General features: G+C 36.4%; 1 protein-coding gene across 1 annotated transcript in view; it reads right to left on the reverse strand.

The window, feature by feature from the left end:
• Positions 1–422: 422 nt before the first annotated feature.
• The window catches only part of LOC129217042 (E3 ubiquitin-protein ligase Rnf220-like), a 71,404-nt gene continuing 55,069 nt past the window's right edge, over positions 423–16,757 (reverse strand). Inside the window, exons 6-14 of the mRNA XM_054851279.1 lie at positions 15,915–16,009; positions 13,950–14,067; positions 13,722–13,812; positions 13,271–13,351; positions 11,768–11,820; positions 8,334–8,394; positions 7,450–7,555; positions 3,438–3,512; positions 423–829 (exon numbers count right to left, since the gene is read on the reverse strand). Coding sequence (XP_054707254.1) covers positions 758–829; positions 3,438–3,512; positions 7,450–7,555; positions 8,334–8,394; positions 11,768–11,820; positions 13,271–13,351; positions 13,722–13,812; positions 13,950–14,067; positions 15,915–16,009 — 752 coding nt within the window. The 3' untranslated portion in view covers positions 423–757. The remainder of the gene's footprint in view (positions 830–3,437; positions 3,513–7,449; positions 7,556–8,333; positions 8,395–11,767; positions 11,821–13,270; positions 13,352–13,721; positions 13,813–13,949; positions 14,068–15,914; positions 16,010–16,757) is intronic.

The raw sequence follows: 16,757 nt of genomic DNA on the forward strand, positions 1-16,757 counted from the left end.
CGTGAAATCACGTCTCTCAGAAATGACTTCCAGCAGCTTTGCGTCACGTGGTGACCAACGTGACTAAGATCTAATTCAAACGACCTTGAACGTGTAAGTTCGAGTAACGTTCACGTGCTCGTGCTAGTAGTCTCTGAACAACGGATATCATACATGAAATACACCGCCAGCTCATTCATTTCCAGCAAAGGACTGCCATTTCGTGCTTATTAGTCTTGCCTTCAATCTTCGAGTTGAACCGAACCATTGCTTCGTCACTCGTCTGGTCTGTGCTAATTATATTAGCTACCAGTTTGTTTGGCACTCTAGGCTTCCTTAAGAGGTTTTCCATCTCCAGCTCAATCACTTTCCTATGCCGGGTCCTTTGCTGGAAATGAATGAGCTGGCGGTGTATTTCATGTATTTCTGCTTTAGCCCTGGCTAATGGGCGGTAATTTACTGAACAGATATCATGTTCAAAAACTTTAAGGATTGAAACTAAAAACCATGAGATAGCGAAATTATATTTCTTATTCAAATTCAACGAGCTCTCGCTGATGATGCAACAGATGCTTGATTTTGTAAACCAATAGTAATTCCTGGTTATGCCAGCAACCAAGAATACGCGTCAATTAGCTTTTCTTTAATCTCAAAGCAGAATTTAATAATTTGAGGTTCTTTAAAGTTATTATTTCTCTTGAAGGTTCGCGTGATATACAGGAGTCTAGAGAAACATTTGACTAGTTTCGATTTCAACTTCGCAGACTTTTCCAGCCGATCACAAGTAAATCCTCCGCAAGTCTCTTGCCGAAGTGATCATATTGCACTGGGGACACAGCTTCTTCGTGCCCTAAAGGGGAGAAAACAATTTGCTATAAATATTTCAAAATATTTTCACAGCTCAATGCATTTGTTTTTAAAACTGGAATGATTATTTGCACAGTCTGTTGTATGCTCGAACCAGCTTTCCACAATGAGTTCACAAGCTTCCGTCATTATTGATACGTTTCATTTTGAATCACTACAAAAGCATTCTTACCTACATTAATCAAAATATTACGAAGAATGACAGAAGTTTCACACAACTTCTCATTTATTCACAGTTCCAACAAAGAAAACTAGTATGTTGTGGCCATCACGAAACTTTCTTCTATATTTTTCTTTTTTTTTTTTCTGATCCCTCCCCATGCTTGACGAGGAAGCAATATTCCCAACAAAAACGAAATTACACATGCAAAAACTTGACGACCATCCCAATGTGTGAATTATTGCAAAAGCAAAGGAAAGAGCGAAAATTGAAAGTTATTTTAAAAGCCTTGCTTGAATTAATTACAAATATTTTATTTGTTAACAAACATAAGATGGCAACAGTTAAAAATTTTAAATCATTGAGATAATATTTCCTATCATTTCCATACAATTAAAATCACGAGAAATACGCAGACGACAATCTATTACGATTTATCTTTCTTATTGTTGCATTAATAAAAATATTTTTATTCGCAAAAAAAAAAAAAAATCAACTCCTCTTGGAGCGATCGGCGTCAAAATTGAACCAAAGCCTGTTTACATATGGATTCACATATATTCCAAATTTCAACCAGAACGTAGCATTACTTCTTGAGATAGGGCACTCAAAATGGAAAAAGAGAACAGGTGATTGCGCTACCCCCTTTTTAGCTGTTGACACAAAAATAAAATCAGTTCTTATACCCACTAAGGGCTACTTGCCGATAAATTTTTCTTTCATTCTGTTCATTATTTCTTGAGATACAGCAGTCACAATTGACGACAAAAAACGTTCTATAGCTCAACCCCCGTTTGAGTTATTGACACCAAAATTGAATCAGCACCTGTTCCTGTTAATACCAACATATAGACCAAATTTTGTTTGATTCCGCCAGTTACTTCCTGAGGAATAGCAAGCACGCGTAACTCGAAAAACGTCCCATTGCTCCACCCCCCTTGGAGGAATTCGCGCCAAAAACCAATGGGCACAAGTTCGCATAGGGGCACATATATGTACTAAATTTCGTTCGATTTCATGCGGAAGTTTTTGTTGTAGAGCGGCCACAAAAAACTGGTCACACACAGACGTGACACACACAGACAGACAGACATTTTCCAAAAATGGTCGAAATGGACTCAGCACACATCAAAACGTTCGAATCCGTCAAAATTCGAAATTCGAAAATTTGCACGAATCCAATACTTTCTTCTATATATTAGATATAGAAGAAAGTAAAAAGATAATATAAATTATTTTTAAAAGCAAGTTACAAAGTATTTTTGGTACGATTCGGATATTTACTTTTAAGAAAAACCAATGGTTTCATTTTTTCTCTAAATTTCAATTTTAGGACAATAAGCTCGGCTCACAGTTCCGGTTTCACTACACAGACCATAAAACGTTCATTTCCGCAACCAATTCAATGTCTAAAATTCATGTGCAGTTACTGCACGTTATGCTCAATTGCAGGGCTTGATCACCGAATAGGCCAACTAGACAATGGCCTAGGGCCACCTCTGTCTAGGGGCCCTGAATGGCTAAAATGTTTTTAGCCAATGGGTAAAATTGATAGTTTTACTACGAGAGGGCCCTAAAAAAGCGTTTGACCTTTGGGCCTCCCGATATTTTAATCGGGTCCTGTCCGCGTGAATCCGAAACCTATTAGCAAAGTGTGGAAATTATATTCTCCCTTAGCTAATGGAGACTTCTGGTTTCAAAACAAATAGCGCTCCTGATAATTGATAGATCTTGTTCCCTCCCTCCTTCCCTTACAAATGAAACTGTTAAATCTATACATATATAAATGAATGTTTGTCTGTATGTCATCCATGAACTCAAAAACTACCCGGCAGATTTGGCTGAAACTTTCACCGTTTGTTATTTTTGGTACTGGGAATGTTTATGGACCAGTTCGAAAAAAATCCGATCGATAGTTCCTTTTTTATTCCACAATCCATTGGATAAATACGAATAAAATTAATTCGCGTGAAAGATCTCATTGATAAGAAGTTAGCTGTTGCCATTTTTCTTGAGTTTGAATAAATAAATTCTTTCTTTATTGTTTTATGGCTTTTCATGCAACGGGGGGATTTAAAACTTTTTCTATTTGATATTTTTAGCGATGGATTTGATCTTGCAAACTGCGTGAGTACAAAATTTGAGTAGAGTCACGGCTTCACTGGATACCTGGACCGATTATTATGAAAATTGCTATATATATGTATTTTTCCGCGGAGAAGGTGCATAATATGCTCATTGAAGCCACTCGCCACCAGGTGGCACTGCAGAGTAGCAACTTCTGCCCCGTTCAACCGATTGTTATGAAAATCAGTATAATTATGTATTTTTTTGTTGACGTAGCAACGCGCGTCGGGTACAGCTAGTAAATAATAATAATACACGTAACAAAAAAAGAACTTAAGTTTTGCCAGTTGGAAATGATGCTTACCAGCGTTTTCAACCAGCACTCTTCGCAGTGAACGTGCCAACAGCAAATTGAAACAACGGGTTTGATAAAAGGCTCCTGAAAAACAAGAAACGAAGAGAAAATGTTAGTTTTCTAGCGTTTGTCAGTACAGTACAGCATTGTTTGTCCGGACTAACTGGTAATCCGGACAAAGGTAATCCGGATGATCAAAAATTCAGATAAACCGGTTAGTACGAATAAGAAGCAAGCAAATTCTTGAACAAGCAGACTTACATTTTATTACAAAAAAAAAAATACATACGTATATATTACAGGGGGAAAAAAACTTATCTAAAAAAATTACATTGAATTGTTTAAAAACATAAAAATATATCAAAACCATTTTTCATATATTTTTAAACAAAGAATGGACCTACTATCTTCTGGTTCAAATACGTGTGTCGTTTCAATAAAGCACGGCCAATCTAAATTATTATCATTGTACATGAAGTACACCGACAGTTCAGTCAATTCCAGCCGAGGACTGCAGTAATTATCATTGTAATTCAGACGCGGCGGTGTTTGTTAGACTACCAGAATTTATTGTACAATCTAATGCATTTCATCTTTCGTTAAACGATGAGTTTAGCCTTTGAAATACGTGAATTCTTAAAATTTTCATAAAATCGAAACCTTGAATAAAACTAAATAATCTCGTGTTGGATAAATTTAATACAACTATTCATCGATCAAGAAACAACTAAACAAAATTCATTGAAATTCTTGTGAACAAAATCATCAGAATTATGAGACTTATATAGGGCCTTTCTTACTGTGATACGTTTCAAAATCTTTACTACAACAAAGCAAGACCTTTTGATAAAATTAACCGAGCAAAACTTTCAAAATGGCCCGTTCTTACGACAATTTTCTGGAGCTCATTGAAAAATACAAACACTTCCATGGATGCGTTACAACCGATGACGATTATAGGAAACGATATTGGCTTCCGTACTCTCCCATCGATTACAAAGCAGTCCACTTGAAAAGACTTCGCGAGGGATGGACACCTCATATCCACGTGCCTGAACGTACAGAAGCAACTTTAGGGGCAGGCAAGCCTTTGCCGAAGCAGTTACACCACAGCGAGATACCAACACGCCACTTGTACAAGGGAAGCATTCGTGGCGTTGGGGCGCCGGTGCCCCGATTCATCAACAGGGGCCCAGCGGTGGCTAAAGAATTCCAAGGAGCCCGCATGAATCCTGAGGATCGGATTCTGACCAACTATCCGAGAAATCTACCACAGAAGACTACTCATTACCTTATGCGCAGGATCAGCTCCAAGCATGGTAGCTGTGTGGATGTTCCAAAAGATTCTGCAACGCTTTGGAGGGATCTGATCAACACCGATTTGGAAAATGATCCGGTTTCGGGCTGTTTCCGCTGGTACCAGCCTTTTGCTGCCACTGCCTTAGAAAGGTTGGAAGAGCGATGGCCAGATGAAAGGAAGCAAAAGCAGCCAGAACAGTACTTCAAGGAGCATTCTCATTTGTTCAAGAGGCCATCGAGGTTTTATGTTCCAAATTGGATTGACGAGCAGTTAACTTTTCCGTACATCAGTCATGCTAAAAAGCGTATTTTGAAAGATAACGCGTAAAAAAAGTTCTAGAGCTCTTTATCTTGCATCACACACGCTTTTTATGCAAAAAAAAAAAACTTCTATATAACATATAACAAGAGGTATTGCCAGATGTCCACCACGTCAGTTTGACTGGGAGAATAGTGTTGAAGATGGGTACATTTGCGATTTGTTTACTTCCTGTCCTGGCGAAAACAAAAAAGTATTGTTCACTTCATCCCCATAATTGCTTCTCATTTTCCGTTTTAATAGAACTTTCAATGCACTTTAATGACTCGATATCTTTACTTAATAGATTATTTTACTTTCCAAATCATCATTTTTTGTTCAGTTAAGTCGACAGGTTATTTCAATGGAACTTTTAATCTTGTTTTAAAGACTTGTTTTGTTTAAAAGTAGCTTTGAAGGAAAAATAGTGCGTAGTGTTGACAAATAAGTAGTTTACTTGTAACTTTGACCAAATGTGGCGGAAAATACTCAGATTACCATTTCGTCAGAAAATTTCGCCAAATAGGAAATTTAAGTTTCCAACAGCAATGCAATTATTATACACGTCTGACGTTTTGAAAAGAAAATTAAACATCCAGATCCAGCTTACGCCTGTAATATGAGCTTGCTGTAAAAAACTGGAACGAACAACCTGTAAATTAAGTTCTAGCTCAATAATTTTTAAGACTTTACTCAATAAGCAACTCAGGACTAATTTTATGTTTAAAATAAATCCACTGTTTGAAATTCGGCGTTCTTTTCCGCTCTTCACTATAGATGCCTCATTCTCCGCCAAATTACGCAGCAATTCACAACATTGTGCCAAATGATATTCTGCCACGAAATCTGATACTAGCTTTTCTCAAACTAGTTTGGCTTACGTTTTGTCTTACTGTTATAACTGTTTGGTGGTAACTGTGTGGTTTGAGGCAGAATAGCGAGTGTTCGACTAGATAACTGGAATGAACGGAGTTTTTATAATTTGAAAAGTAAATTTTGGCGACATTCCTAATCTCGCCATATTCAAGTCGGCAAATTTTTAGTCACTGATTAGAGTTCTTTTTTTTTTCTGGCTAGTAGTCCAGATTGGTCCATATGTTCTAATGGTGTGGGGCGCTGGCCTTTTATTAGCCAGACTCCATCCATAGTTTGAGTCATAGGCAAAACTTATCACTTCTTTCGTGCTATATGGTAATCCTAAGGATGCATGCTGAAGCCTATGTATGTGCTGTGGCTTGATCGGTAAGTCGTCGGACTCGCAACTGAAAAGTCCCAGGCTCGATTCCAGCCGGTCAAAGATCCTCCGTGTTCGTTAATGATGACTGAGACTAGTTTAATATGTCGTGGTTACTAAGCCCTCCATATGAATCAATACCTTTGAGGATACTGGAGCAGGGATTGATCTGGTTCTGGTCTGGATCAAAAGTAACTCTGGGTCTTATTCAACCGGTTGAACCACAAGTAGTGGTAGGTACTGAGGACCCTAGACTGTGATATGATATGATAAGAATTTATGCTAAAAGGTAAGGGAGTTGTATAGAAACAGATACCAGATTTAAATGTCTATCCTCAAGAATTTTGGCAAGATCCCGAATTTCTGCGAAAACCTTCATTATCTCCGATACACTTCTTAAAAAATAACAGATATGATTACAATCATAGACTAATAATAAGAGTAGACCGAGTTTTCCCAGACTTGCTGATGAAAAAATTGGTTCGTGGATACATCATGTGACTGGTGGAAGGCTTGGCGAAAACTTTGGCAGCATGGTTGCTAGATGGCAGCATTATCTATATAGTTTGACACTCGACACGTATTTTAAGTAATGTGTTTTCATTATAATTTCTTTCCAGGTGCAGAGATTGAACTGTTTTTCTTTCAGTTATGCATTATTTTGACATTAATAATTAGTTTTTGATCACAGTTTTCAGTAACTTTTATTTCATTTGGAACTGCTACGTCAGCGTTGGCGTGAACGTAATGGCGTAAACGTTTTGCGTTAACACAAAAATGTACTAATCGGAATCTTAAATTGAAATTGCAGGTAAAAATCTTACCGTTTGCCGATTCTATTTGGGCGCTTGCATCTTTAATTGCTTAGAGAGTTATTGAAATTGACTAAAGAAAATGCACAATACTATCTAAACGAAAAACTCACTATATTAACAAAATATTTACAACTTAGAAGAACAAATTTACAAATCGGACTCCATAAATATTCCGCGTTCCATCAATTCTATTTATTTTATTTCTCGCTGGCGTTGATCGTCTGCTACGATCAACGCCCGCTGTTGCTAAGATATCCACCAGTCACATGGTTTGTTTCATGAGCAGCAAAGGGTTGCCATAGCTCGGTCTATTCTTATTATTAGTCTATGATTACAATTAAAACGAAATAAGTGTATAAGTTTTTGCTCACTCACCATACAAATGAGACACTTAACGCCATCTTCAACGTTATCTTTGGCATTTTCACCATTGCCGTCTTTGCTGGGCTTGGAGGACTTGTCAGAAGGAGAAACACATTCACTGGAAAGAGGAGAAAGCAATAATATTAGATGAATAAAAAGCAATTTTTCAAACTTTAACGCTATATTTTTGAGTTTATTGTCTAAGTCAATTAGACACTTAAAAAATATTCAACATGCCGTATAGTTAGTGTTACGACATGGACGTGAAGATTTTCTACTTCTTTGAAATCCTCCGACTTTGAACCTATGACCTCGGGAGAACGAGGCCAACGCCTAACCACTACATCTTACTACTAAAATGCCGTGAAAAAAAAAATGGGGAGGTCTAAATACACAAAAAAAAAAAAAAAAAAAAAGATCCTTACATGAAGTGGCTTTACTTTTTTTTTTTGATATAATTTATTTTATATCTCATGTCTCCTCACAAGGTTCAAAGTGAGCACTAATGTGGAGCGCACTTTGGAATGGCTCACCCCCAGTAGCAAGATCATTTTGAACCAAGTTAATCATTTCTTTTTAATTGTTTTTATAAATAATATTTCTGAATTTCGATAAAACAAGACAATACTTTGGTGGTTTATATTGAATTTTATGCCAGTGCTAAAATTCTATATTAAGACAGAAGTAGAGCAGTAAAAAATGAAGAAATTAAGGATTCTGAAATCCCTGAAATACTGAAGACACAAAAAAAAAAAACATTTTGCAATTCCAGTAATTTAACTTTTCAAAGCTTTTAATGCTTGGTGATTCAAAGGTTTCTTTGCTTAAATTACCAATTAAAATTTTACATTAAACATCAAAAACACTTGTGAAACAGAAAATGAGAAAAACTTTACCTGGTGTCATTATTGCTGACACAAGTGCTGGTTACTTCCTGACCTTCTCCGTTGTTATTGCCTGCAGATAAAAGAAAATAAAGAATTCAATTTAATCGAGATAACGCGTGTTTAGTTTTAACATGAATAATTTATTTGTTTACTGGCAATATCAAAACACATATTTGGACTAACAAACTTATAATGTTTTACGAAGAAATTCTGAAGCGTTTATTCTCATGCAACAACTACCTTTTACGGTTCACCAATCGTTAAGCACGTTCCTAAACAACTAAACTGTTACTTGTTAGAGTTCTTATAAAAATTGTGTTTGTTAAGTTGCCGCCTGCCCTGCCTAATGGTCAGAGGAGTTTGACTTAGGTGGGGATGTTCGAATCCCGGCTCTGGCATGGATGTGTACTTTCTCTCTCCAGTCCTTGTCCTTAATTTGTGTGAATATGTTGTTATGCTGATAGGGTAGATTTGCCTGCCCTATGAACTGGTCTTTATGGCATGTGTGCACTATGGCAATCGGACTTCACACCAAATTACGGCACAGTTGGAGAAGTGAAGCAGCGCTCCCCAAATTGACACAAGACAACAACATTTGTTAAGTTGTCAGTGTCTAGCGAGTGTCATCTTTGCCTTACATGTAGAACGAAGACTCAGTGGCGCAGCTAGTGAAGAGGTTTTGAGCATAGACTAATAATAAGAATAGACCGAGCTATGGTAACCCTTTTGCTGCTCATAAACCAAACCATGTGACTGGTGGATAGCCTAGCAACAGCGGGCGTTGATCGTAGCAGACGATCAACGCCAGCGAGAAATAAAATAAATAGAATTGATGGAACACGGAAGAATAATCTTTTATGGAGTCTGATTTGTAAATTTGTTACTCTAAGTTGTAAATATTTTGTTAATGTAGTGAGTTTCTTGTTTAGATTGTATTGTGCATTTTCTTTATTCAATTTCAATAACTCTCTAAGCAATTAAAGATGCAAGCGCCCAAAAAGAATCGGCAAACGATAAGATTTTCCCCTACAATTTCAATTTAAGATACCGATCAGTACATTTTTGCGTTAACGCAAAACGTTTACGCCATTACGTTTACGTCAACGCTGACGTAGCAGTTCCGAATGAAATAAAAGTGACTGAAAACTGTGATCAAAAACTAATTACTAATGTCAAAATAATTCATAATTAAAAGAACAAGAAGTTCCGTCTAGAACTAGACGAGCCTACTTTCCCGTATACCCATACTATTTTCTAGTACCTGATCAATATTCTCAAAAATAGCTAAAATCGCAAATTTTTTCAAACATATTTTTTTTAATATTTTAAGCTGATTTCTAGGAATAAAATATTCCTTACTTTTCTTCAAAAAAACGAACAAATAAAATAGCAGCACCTTTTAAACAAAGCAGCTAATACACTTCCTTCCATTAAAAATTTTTTTAACAGCTTTCAAAACGAAAAAATAATAATAAGTTCATTAAAATAAATACATCATATAAAAAAAACCGTTTCTTTTTCCCCTGTTGCCGAAAATAATTTTTTAAACGAATTAATGCACTTACCAAAATAAAAAAAAAACAATAAAATGTCAACTTAAAGAAATAATTTTCATTGTCAAAAAAAAAATCGTCTGCGCATATTTTTCGAGTTTATTCACCGAAAACTAAATACCTAAATTAAAACTTTAGCGTGAAAATAAAAACAAATCATATCAACAATAATTATTTCACAGTTAAAACCACAGCAGCGGAGTCGGAGTCGGAGTCAATCTCATTTTGGGATAAAAGAGTCGGAGTCGAATATCCAAGAATTGGAGTCAGTCATTTGTCCTCCGTGTATAAATGTTTGCCAAAGCTACGAAGTCAGAGTCGAAGTCGGGGAGTCGGAGTCCGATTAATTGTCGGGAACAGGAGTCAGAGTCGGTGTCAGGTCCCCCTAAATTCTCGGAGTCGGAGTCGGGAGGAGGTCGTCAAGAGCTATTTCCAACAAAGTTTGTTTGAAGTAAATCCGCCTTCAAGTACGGAATCTACATTGACTTTCAGTTTCCCCGTAGGCGCTAATGTTAAGGGATTTGAACTGTTCGAAATTGAACGGAAAATTGTTCAAATCAAAAAGATATCTTATATACAAGTTTTTTTATCAAAAGCTTTTTCCTACAAAGTTTGTTTGAAGCAAATTCGCCTCACAGTTCGGAATTGCTTTGAATTTCCCCGTAGGCGCTAATGTTAAGTTTTTTTTGAACTGTTCAAAATTGAACAAAAAATAGTTCAAATCAAAAAGTGAAATATGGGAATGAGGTGTCCTCGCCGAGATCTTTCGAACAAAAAAAAGTTTGTTCGAATCGGACAATTCATTCAAAAGTTATTAGGGGGGGACAGACAGACAGACCGACAGACAGACAGACCGACAGACAGACCGACAGACAGACCGACAGACATTTTTCCCCATCTCAATACCCTACTTTCCAATTTTTAATTTTTCAATATTTATTTAATTATTTTATTTATTTTTGACTTTTTTTTGTTTTTCACGATATTTTTAAGATGCATTAAGCCTTCTTTCATGCTTTTTTCTTCTTTTTCTGACTTTTACTGGGAAAGTAGGCTAAAAACAGTACAATCTCTGCACCTGGAGAAAAAAAAATTGTAATGAAAGCACATTATGTCTTAAAATGCATGTCGAGTGCCAAACTATAGATAATGTTGCCATCTAGCAACCATGCTGCCAAAGTTTTCGCCAAGCCTTCCACTAGTCACATGAACCAATTTTTTCATCAGCAAGTCTGGGAAAGCTCGGTCTACTCTTATTATTAGTCTATGGTTTTGAGGTCAAATCCCCTCATAGAAGAATTGGTTTTAACATATGTTGCCAATACGCAATACGGTAGTTTATTTAGATGTTAGTGCAATTGTGACCAAAACCCAATCCAGAAGGTAATTTCTGGTTGCTCTATTGCGTAGAAGACACTCATTACATTAACTGCTAGCGAATTGAAATTTCTCTCCCTGCCTCTCTTTCTCTCTTTTCCTAGCTATTACCGTAAATTATGAACTATAAATGAACTTCAGATTTTTTTTTTGTAAATTTGTAAAAAGCAATTGTTCCAAGAGTTCCAACCATCGTACGAACTTGGAGCAAATTTAATTTCCTCTCAGTTTTCACGCACCACAGAACGTTGAAACACTCGAAACGAAACCGAAAATCATTCGTACTGATATCAAGAATAATGACTTAAATTAAAACGCGACCGTTTTCTTTTAAGTCTTGAAATCTTTCCTAATGATATACCCAGGGAAACATTATAAAAATATCTTAAGATTGATCTGTATAAAAATAAATGCATGCATAGACAAACTTTTTCCTTATGCATATGAACTAGACATATAAAAATTTAAGTGTCAGAAATATGTTTTTAAAAATATGCAATATGCGCTATTTACCTCCGTTTACTGTCCATTGAGAAGACTCCGGTAACCTCTGGTAGTTGGACTCGCTGTGAAGGGAAAAAGATTCATCAGTGTTACATTTTATTTTTTAATTCATTTATTTTTATTTTCTGAAAACCCTCAGCATTTTAAATGTAAGTATATTTTTGGTAATGATAGTAGAACCTTTCAATAAAACACACTAAGGGGCTACGCATTGTTTCCCAGAAATAGAGGTGTCCTGTTTTTCGGGTATATGTATATTCGTACAATACACGAGTCGAAGAGAAAGTATTTTTTCAAATTAAAAGAAAATGCATTAAAATATGAAAATTTTAAATTAACTAAATCAGTAGGGGCTTAGTGAAAAGTTTTATTAATAATTATTTATTTCAAGCGTGGAAGAAGGAATAGTGATCAGTTCAAGTATTCCGTTTCATGAACTTTTTTATAGCAGACAATTTCATATGCGATTCAATGCGAGTTGCAATTAGTATGGACTTTTTAACTTTTCTTGGAAAAACTACGCTCAGAAGAAAATTAAAACTGAAACTATAGAAAGTTGCTTTCATCGCGTTGGATTCAAAAAACGATATGTCAGAGTGGCATTTCTGGGAGAATGATGGATCCGAAAGTTTGCATGAAGCAGGATTCAGAAAAGCAAGTTGATATAATATAACCTGATAAAATAGCGTTCATTATTATGCAATGTATATTATAAAACTAGTCATGAAAGGCCATGCAGATATTAAAGTGTACTGTCACGAGATATTTTCGTCGAGAATAAAAAGTAAAACAAAATAAAATTATTCAAAATTGTTTCGTCCCTGTTCGTCCCAGAGAGGTTTACATCAATAATAATGAAACGTAATATTTTCAACCATTTTACTTATGTAAGTTACCGCCCTATAGCCAGGGCTAAGGCAGAAATACATGAAATACACCGCCAGCTCAGTCACTTCCAGCCGAGGACTGCAGTTTCATGCTTATTAGCACTCATCATCTTGGCATAGGACTAACTGAGCTGGAGATGGAAAACCTCTTACGGTCAAGAGTGCCAAACAAACTGGTAGCTAATACAGAATTAGCGCTGACCAGACGAGTGACCGAAGCAATGGTTCGGTTCAACTCGAATTTTGAAGTCAAGGCAAATTCAGTAGGTAAGCATGCAATCTTCGAGTTGAATCGTACCATTGTTTCGGTCACTCGTCTGGTCAGTGCTAATTCTATATTAGCTACCAGTTTGTTTGGCACTCTTGGCTGTAAGAGGTTTTCCATCTCCAGCTCAGTTAGTCCTATGCCGGGATGACGAGTGCTAATAAGCACGAAACTGTAGTCCTCGGCTGGAATTGACTGAGCTGGCGGTGTATTTCATGCATTTTACTTCTGTTTGAGAACTTGTACCCTAATCAATCTCTCAACATATAATTACCACCAATACTATGGTACGTATCCCATCATTTACTGTTAGTTCTCAAACAGTTCATTGAAATTGATGAAGGAGAATTTTCAACTTACTTGGCTGCTATCCTTCTTATCTGGTCCTTATTGTCACCGTTGTCTTCCGTGGAACACGTGATTACGTCAGCTTCCGTATAGCTACGAACGGAGTCAAGGATTTTAATTGAAAATTAAGTGCACACTGTTTTGAGAAATTATTATTCGTAAATGGGGTGTGTTTATTTTTAAATCACGTTAAGTATGTATGTACATTTAATTGCATAATAATTTGGTCCCCCCCCCCCAGTCTATAAAATAGATATTTTGAGTTAAAAAGTTCTCTCTTTTTCTGCGTCATTCCACAGGCATCACATTGAAATGAATATTCTGAATTTCCAAGAAGCTATTGCAACTTCTATCTTTAATATAAATGGTGTCAATTTTCCTGCTTAGAACTTTCAATAATCGACGGTGAATACTCAACAATTTTTACGCAATGTTTATTTTCTAAGTACTATTTTAAGGATACTGTGGTTGTCCGTAGGTGGCGCTATCGTCTCCATCTACATTGAGTTCTTGATTCTCGTCTTCTGGAACTTCGAATTTTCGACCCCCGTAGTCTGGAACTGGAACGAGAGTCAAGTTTTAATCTCATTCGCGTTCAAGAAGAGAGCGATTAGATTATGAACAATGAATATTAAGAAGTGTCATGAGGAGCACTCAAATTTAATTAAATAAATTTTGCTCGTCTACGTACCAGGTAGCGATCTCTGTAAAGTGGCGATGGCGTGAAGTCGAGCTGTCACTGCCCAATTGAAATCGGCGGTCGTTCTACTGTCGATTGCCGTTTCCCCGTCGAGCTCTGAGCTATCCCGCTGTAAAAAAAATAACAAGAATGAAGCTAATCAATACAGTCATTTAAATTTTTTACACTTTATCGGAAATAAATAATGAGAAAAACAAATCGCATTCCGGCAAAGAAAATGACACACTCAAAAAAAAAACAGCATTTGGAAGGTTTTATGCGTGATTAAGTCTTACACATTACAATACCCACAAAAATAATAATAATAATAATGTGATGTTTTGTGGTTAGTTTTTGCAGTGTAAGATAACCATACTTAGGCTTCCTGCACACGAGGAGGTCAGTTGAATCAACTTTTTGAAAAAGTAGCCTGTTACAACTGAGAGTTGATTGGCGTTTTTCGTTGTCTTCACATGAGACAATTTAGTTGAATCAACTTTTCTTCCACTAGGCCGAATTTATTCGAGTAGCTGCTCCACAACGCTCTTTAAAGTGAACTGAGTTGACTCAACTAGTTTACTCATGTGTGGAGCGAACGCTTGGCAATTTCCCGATGAGTTGAACCAACTATAGTTGACTCAGCTTTCATTTGAAGTTCAAGCTTTGTTAGAGCTTTCAGTTGAATCAACTAAAGTTGAGAATGGTAGTGGCACGTGTGCCAGGTGTGCCTGATGAGTTGACTGTCGTGTGAATGATGTCGGGCTACTCCCTTACCTTTTGTACTATGTTACACTTCCCAATAACTGCCTGTTCGAAAATTGATTCGCCTAAGTTGCCATGTGTGTAGAAGGCCTTAAATAATTACAATTCTCACAAAAAATATAATGTGAGGTTTACTGGTTAGTTTTGTTGTCTAAATGAATGTTACATACTTAAAAACCGAAAACTTTTCTTCTAAGTTTTTGAAATTTTAATGACGTCTCACTATTGATTCTATCGTTTCTACGCCCCGCGTGCCAAATATGTAAACTAATTTTGTGAGATTGTGTGGGAGTTTTGTAACAAGATAGATGATTTAATTCAGATTTTAAATCCTTAGTACTGTCTGACCACGGATTGTATGGAAAGACAAACATCCGTTTTACAGCCGGAAATGGATGAATCTATTATTTTTTTACCGATGTCAGCTTTTGCAGAAGCAGAGTCTCATTCAAATGAGCGGAATACCGGCATCAAATGTTTTTCCCCCTCATTCAGATAGATTCGTCTCATCTGAACATTTGAAAATTCCATACAATCCGTGGTTAGACAGTAAGTACCAGTGGCGCACACAAGGGAGGGGTCCGGGGGGTCCGGACACCTCCCATAGATATTGCTTTTTTTTAACCGATTGATTACAATTCTATGTATTTTGTGCGCTGAAAAATTTTAAGCAAAGATAGCAATTTCAATTCTAATAAGTGAAAAAGAAAACAAAATCATCATGTTAAAAGATTTTAAAAAATATTGTGCAGTTTTCCTGTAACGAATTGCCTATAAGAAGAAGAATGGCGATTACAAATGAATGCATGTTTTCAGTTTTGTAATTGCAAATTAAAATGAGATTTTATGAACTTGAATCCATTTTTTAATGATGAGAAAAGTAAAAGAAATTTATGTTGCTTTCTGGTTATTTATCTAAGTATTTGCTTGTTTAAAAAACGTTTATTATTTACTCAATAGTTTTTTTTTTTTTTACTGTTTTTCGTTCCAGGGTATCATTGACAAAATCAAGTCAATATGTTTGACGGCGTATTGGTGTATGATATGAGAATGGGGGTTTCGACTTTGGACCCTCCCCTTGTAAAATTCCTGTGCGCGCCACTGGTAAGTACGCTTTTCCAAAATTTTGAGTTGGGTCAATTTCGTTGCCGGGGTGCGAAGTATACCTTAAATTACAAAACATAGCACTGCATACTCATTGAAATGTATTCATACCTTCCTCAGTCCAGGCGGCAACAGGTGATCAGAGCCTCTGTCTCCGCAAACGGAGGGTTCGTCCCATTTTTTCCTTTTCAGCACGCATCTGGCTGCTGTGGAACAAAGAGAGGAAAATGAGTTGAAATAAGCATTGAATGTACATGATGCAAGGATACTCAGTAGTGGCCACAACCACGAAGAAGCAAAAGTTTGCAAATATCAACTATAATATTTTTTTCCCCTTTATATTGCTGCTGTAAAAAAGAAAAACTATAACTTTGCATTAAGTGACCGAATCAACTGAAACGCTTTCATTTTTTCTGTCAACCATTTTGTTTGAAAGCATGCGTTTGCGATTCAGCTGCAAGACTCTTACCATTTTTTCCTCATGGCAGATTCAATTACCCACTACAAGTTTGATTACTTTCTGTAATAATATGTTTTTGAAACAAGTGGTTCACATAAGCGGAACAAAATTCGTGCACACGTTTATTATTTATTTTAGTTGTATTAAAGTAAATGACATTGCCATCAGCCCTTGGCTTTCTTTCTTTTTTTTTAAATTCATTTCTACCGGTTTTTAAATCCAAAGCATGTTAAAAATTAAAGACTAACTTCTGTACTAAAACGTTAAAAGAGTATATACAGAAACGTTAAAAAAGGCACAAATTTGAGAAGATTCCATGTTTCTTTGTTTCTTGGTTACAAGGAACCCCTTTTCCAGGGCCGATCCTAGCAGGTGTGCAGAGTGTGCACCGCACAAGGGCGGCCAAAGCAAGAGGCGGCCGCCGGCCGCATCATATAGTTCTTTTAATCAAACAAAATTCCTCAAGAATTTCCCACAAGATAACATAATAAGTC

Source organism: Uloborus diversus, chromosome 2 (assembly GCF_026930045.1).
Source record: "Uloborus diversus isolate 005 chromosome 2, Udiv.v.3.1, whole genome shotgun sequence".
In the NCBI taxonomy this organism is placed as follows: Eukaryota; Metazoa; Arthropoda; class Arachnida; order Araneae; family Uloboridae; genus Uloborus; species Uloborus diversus.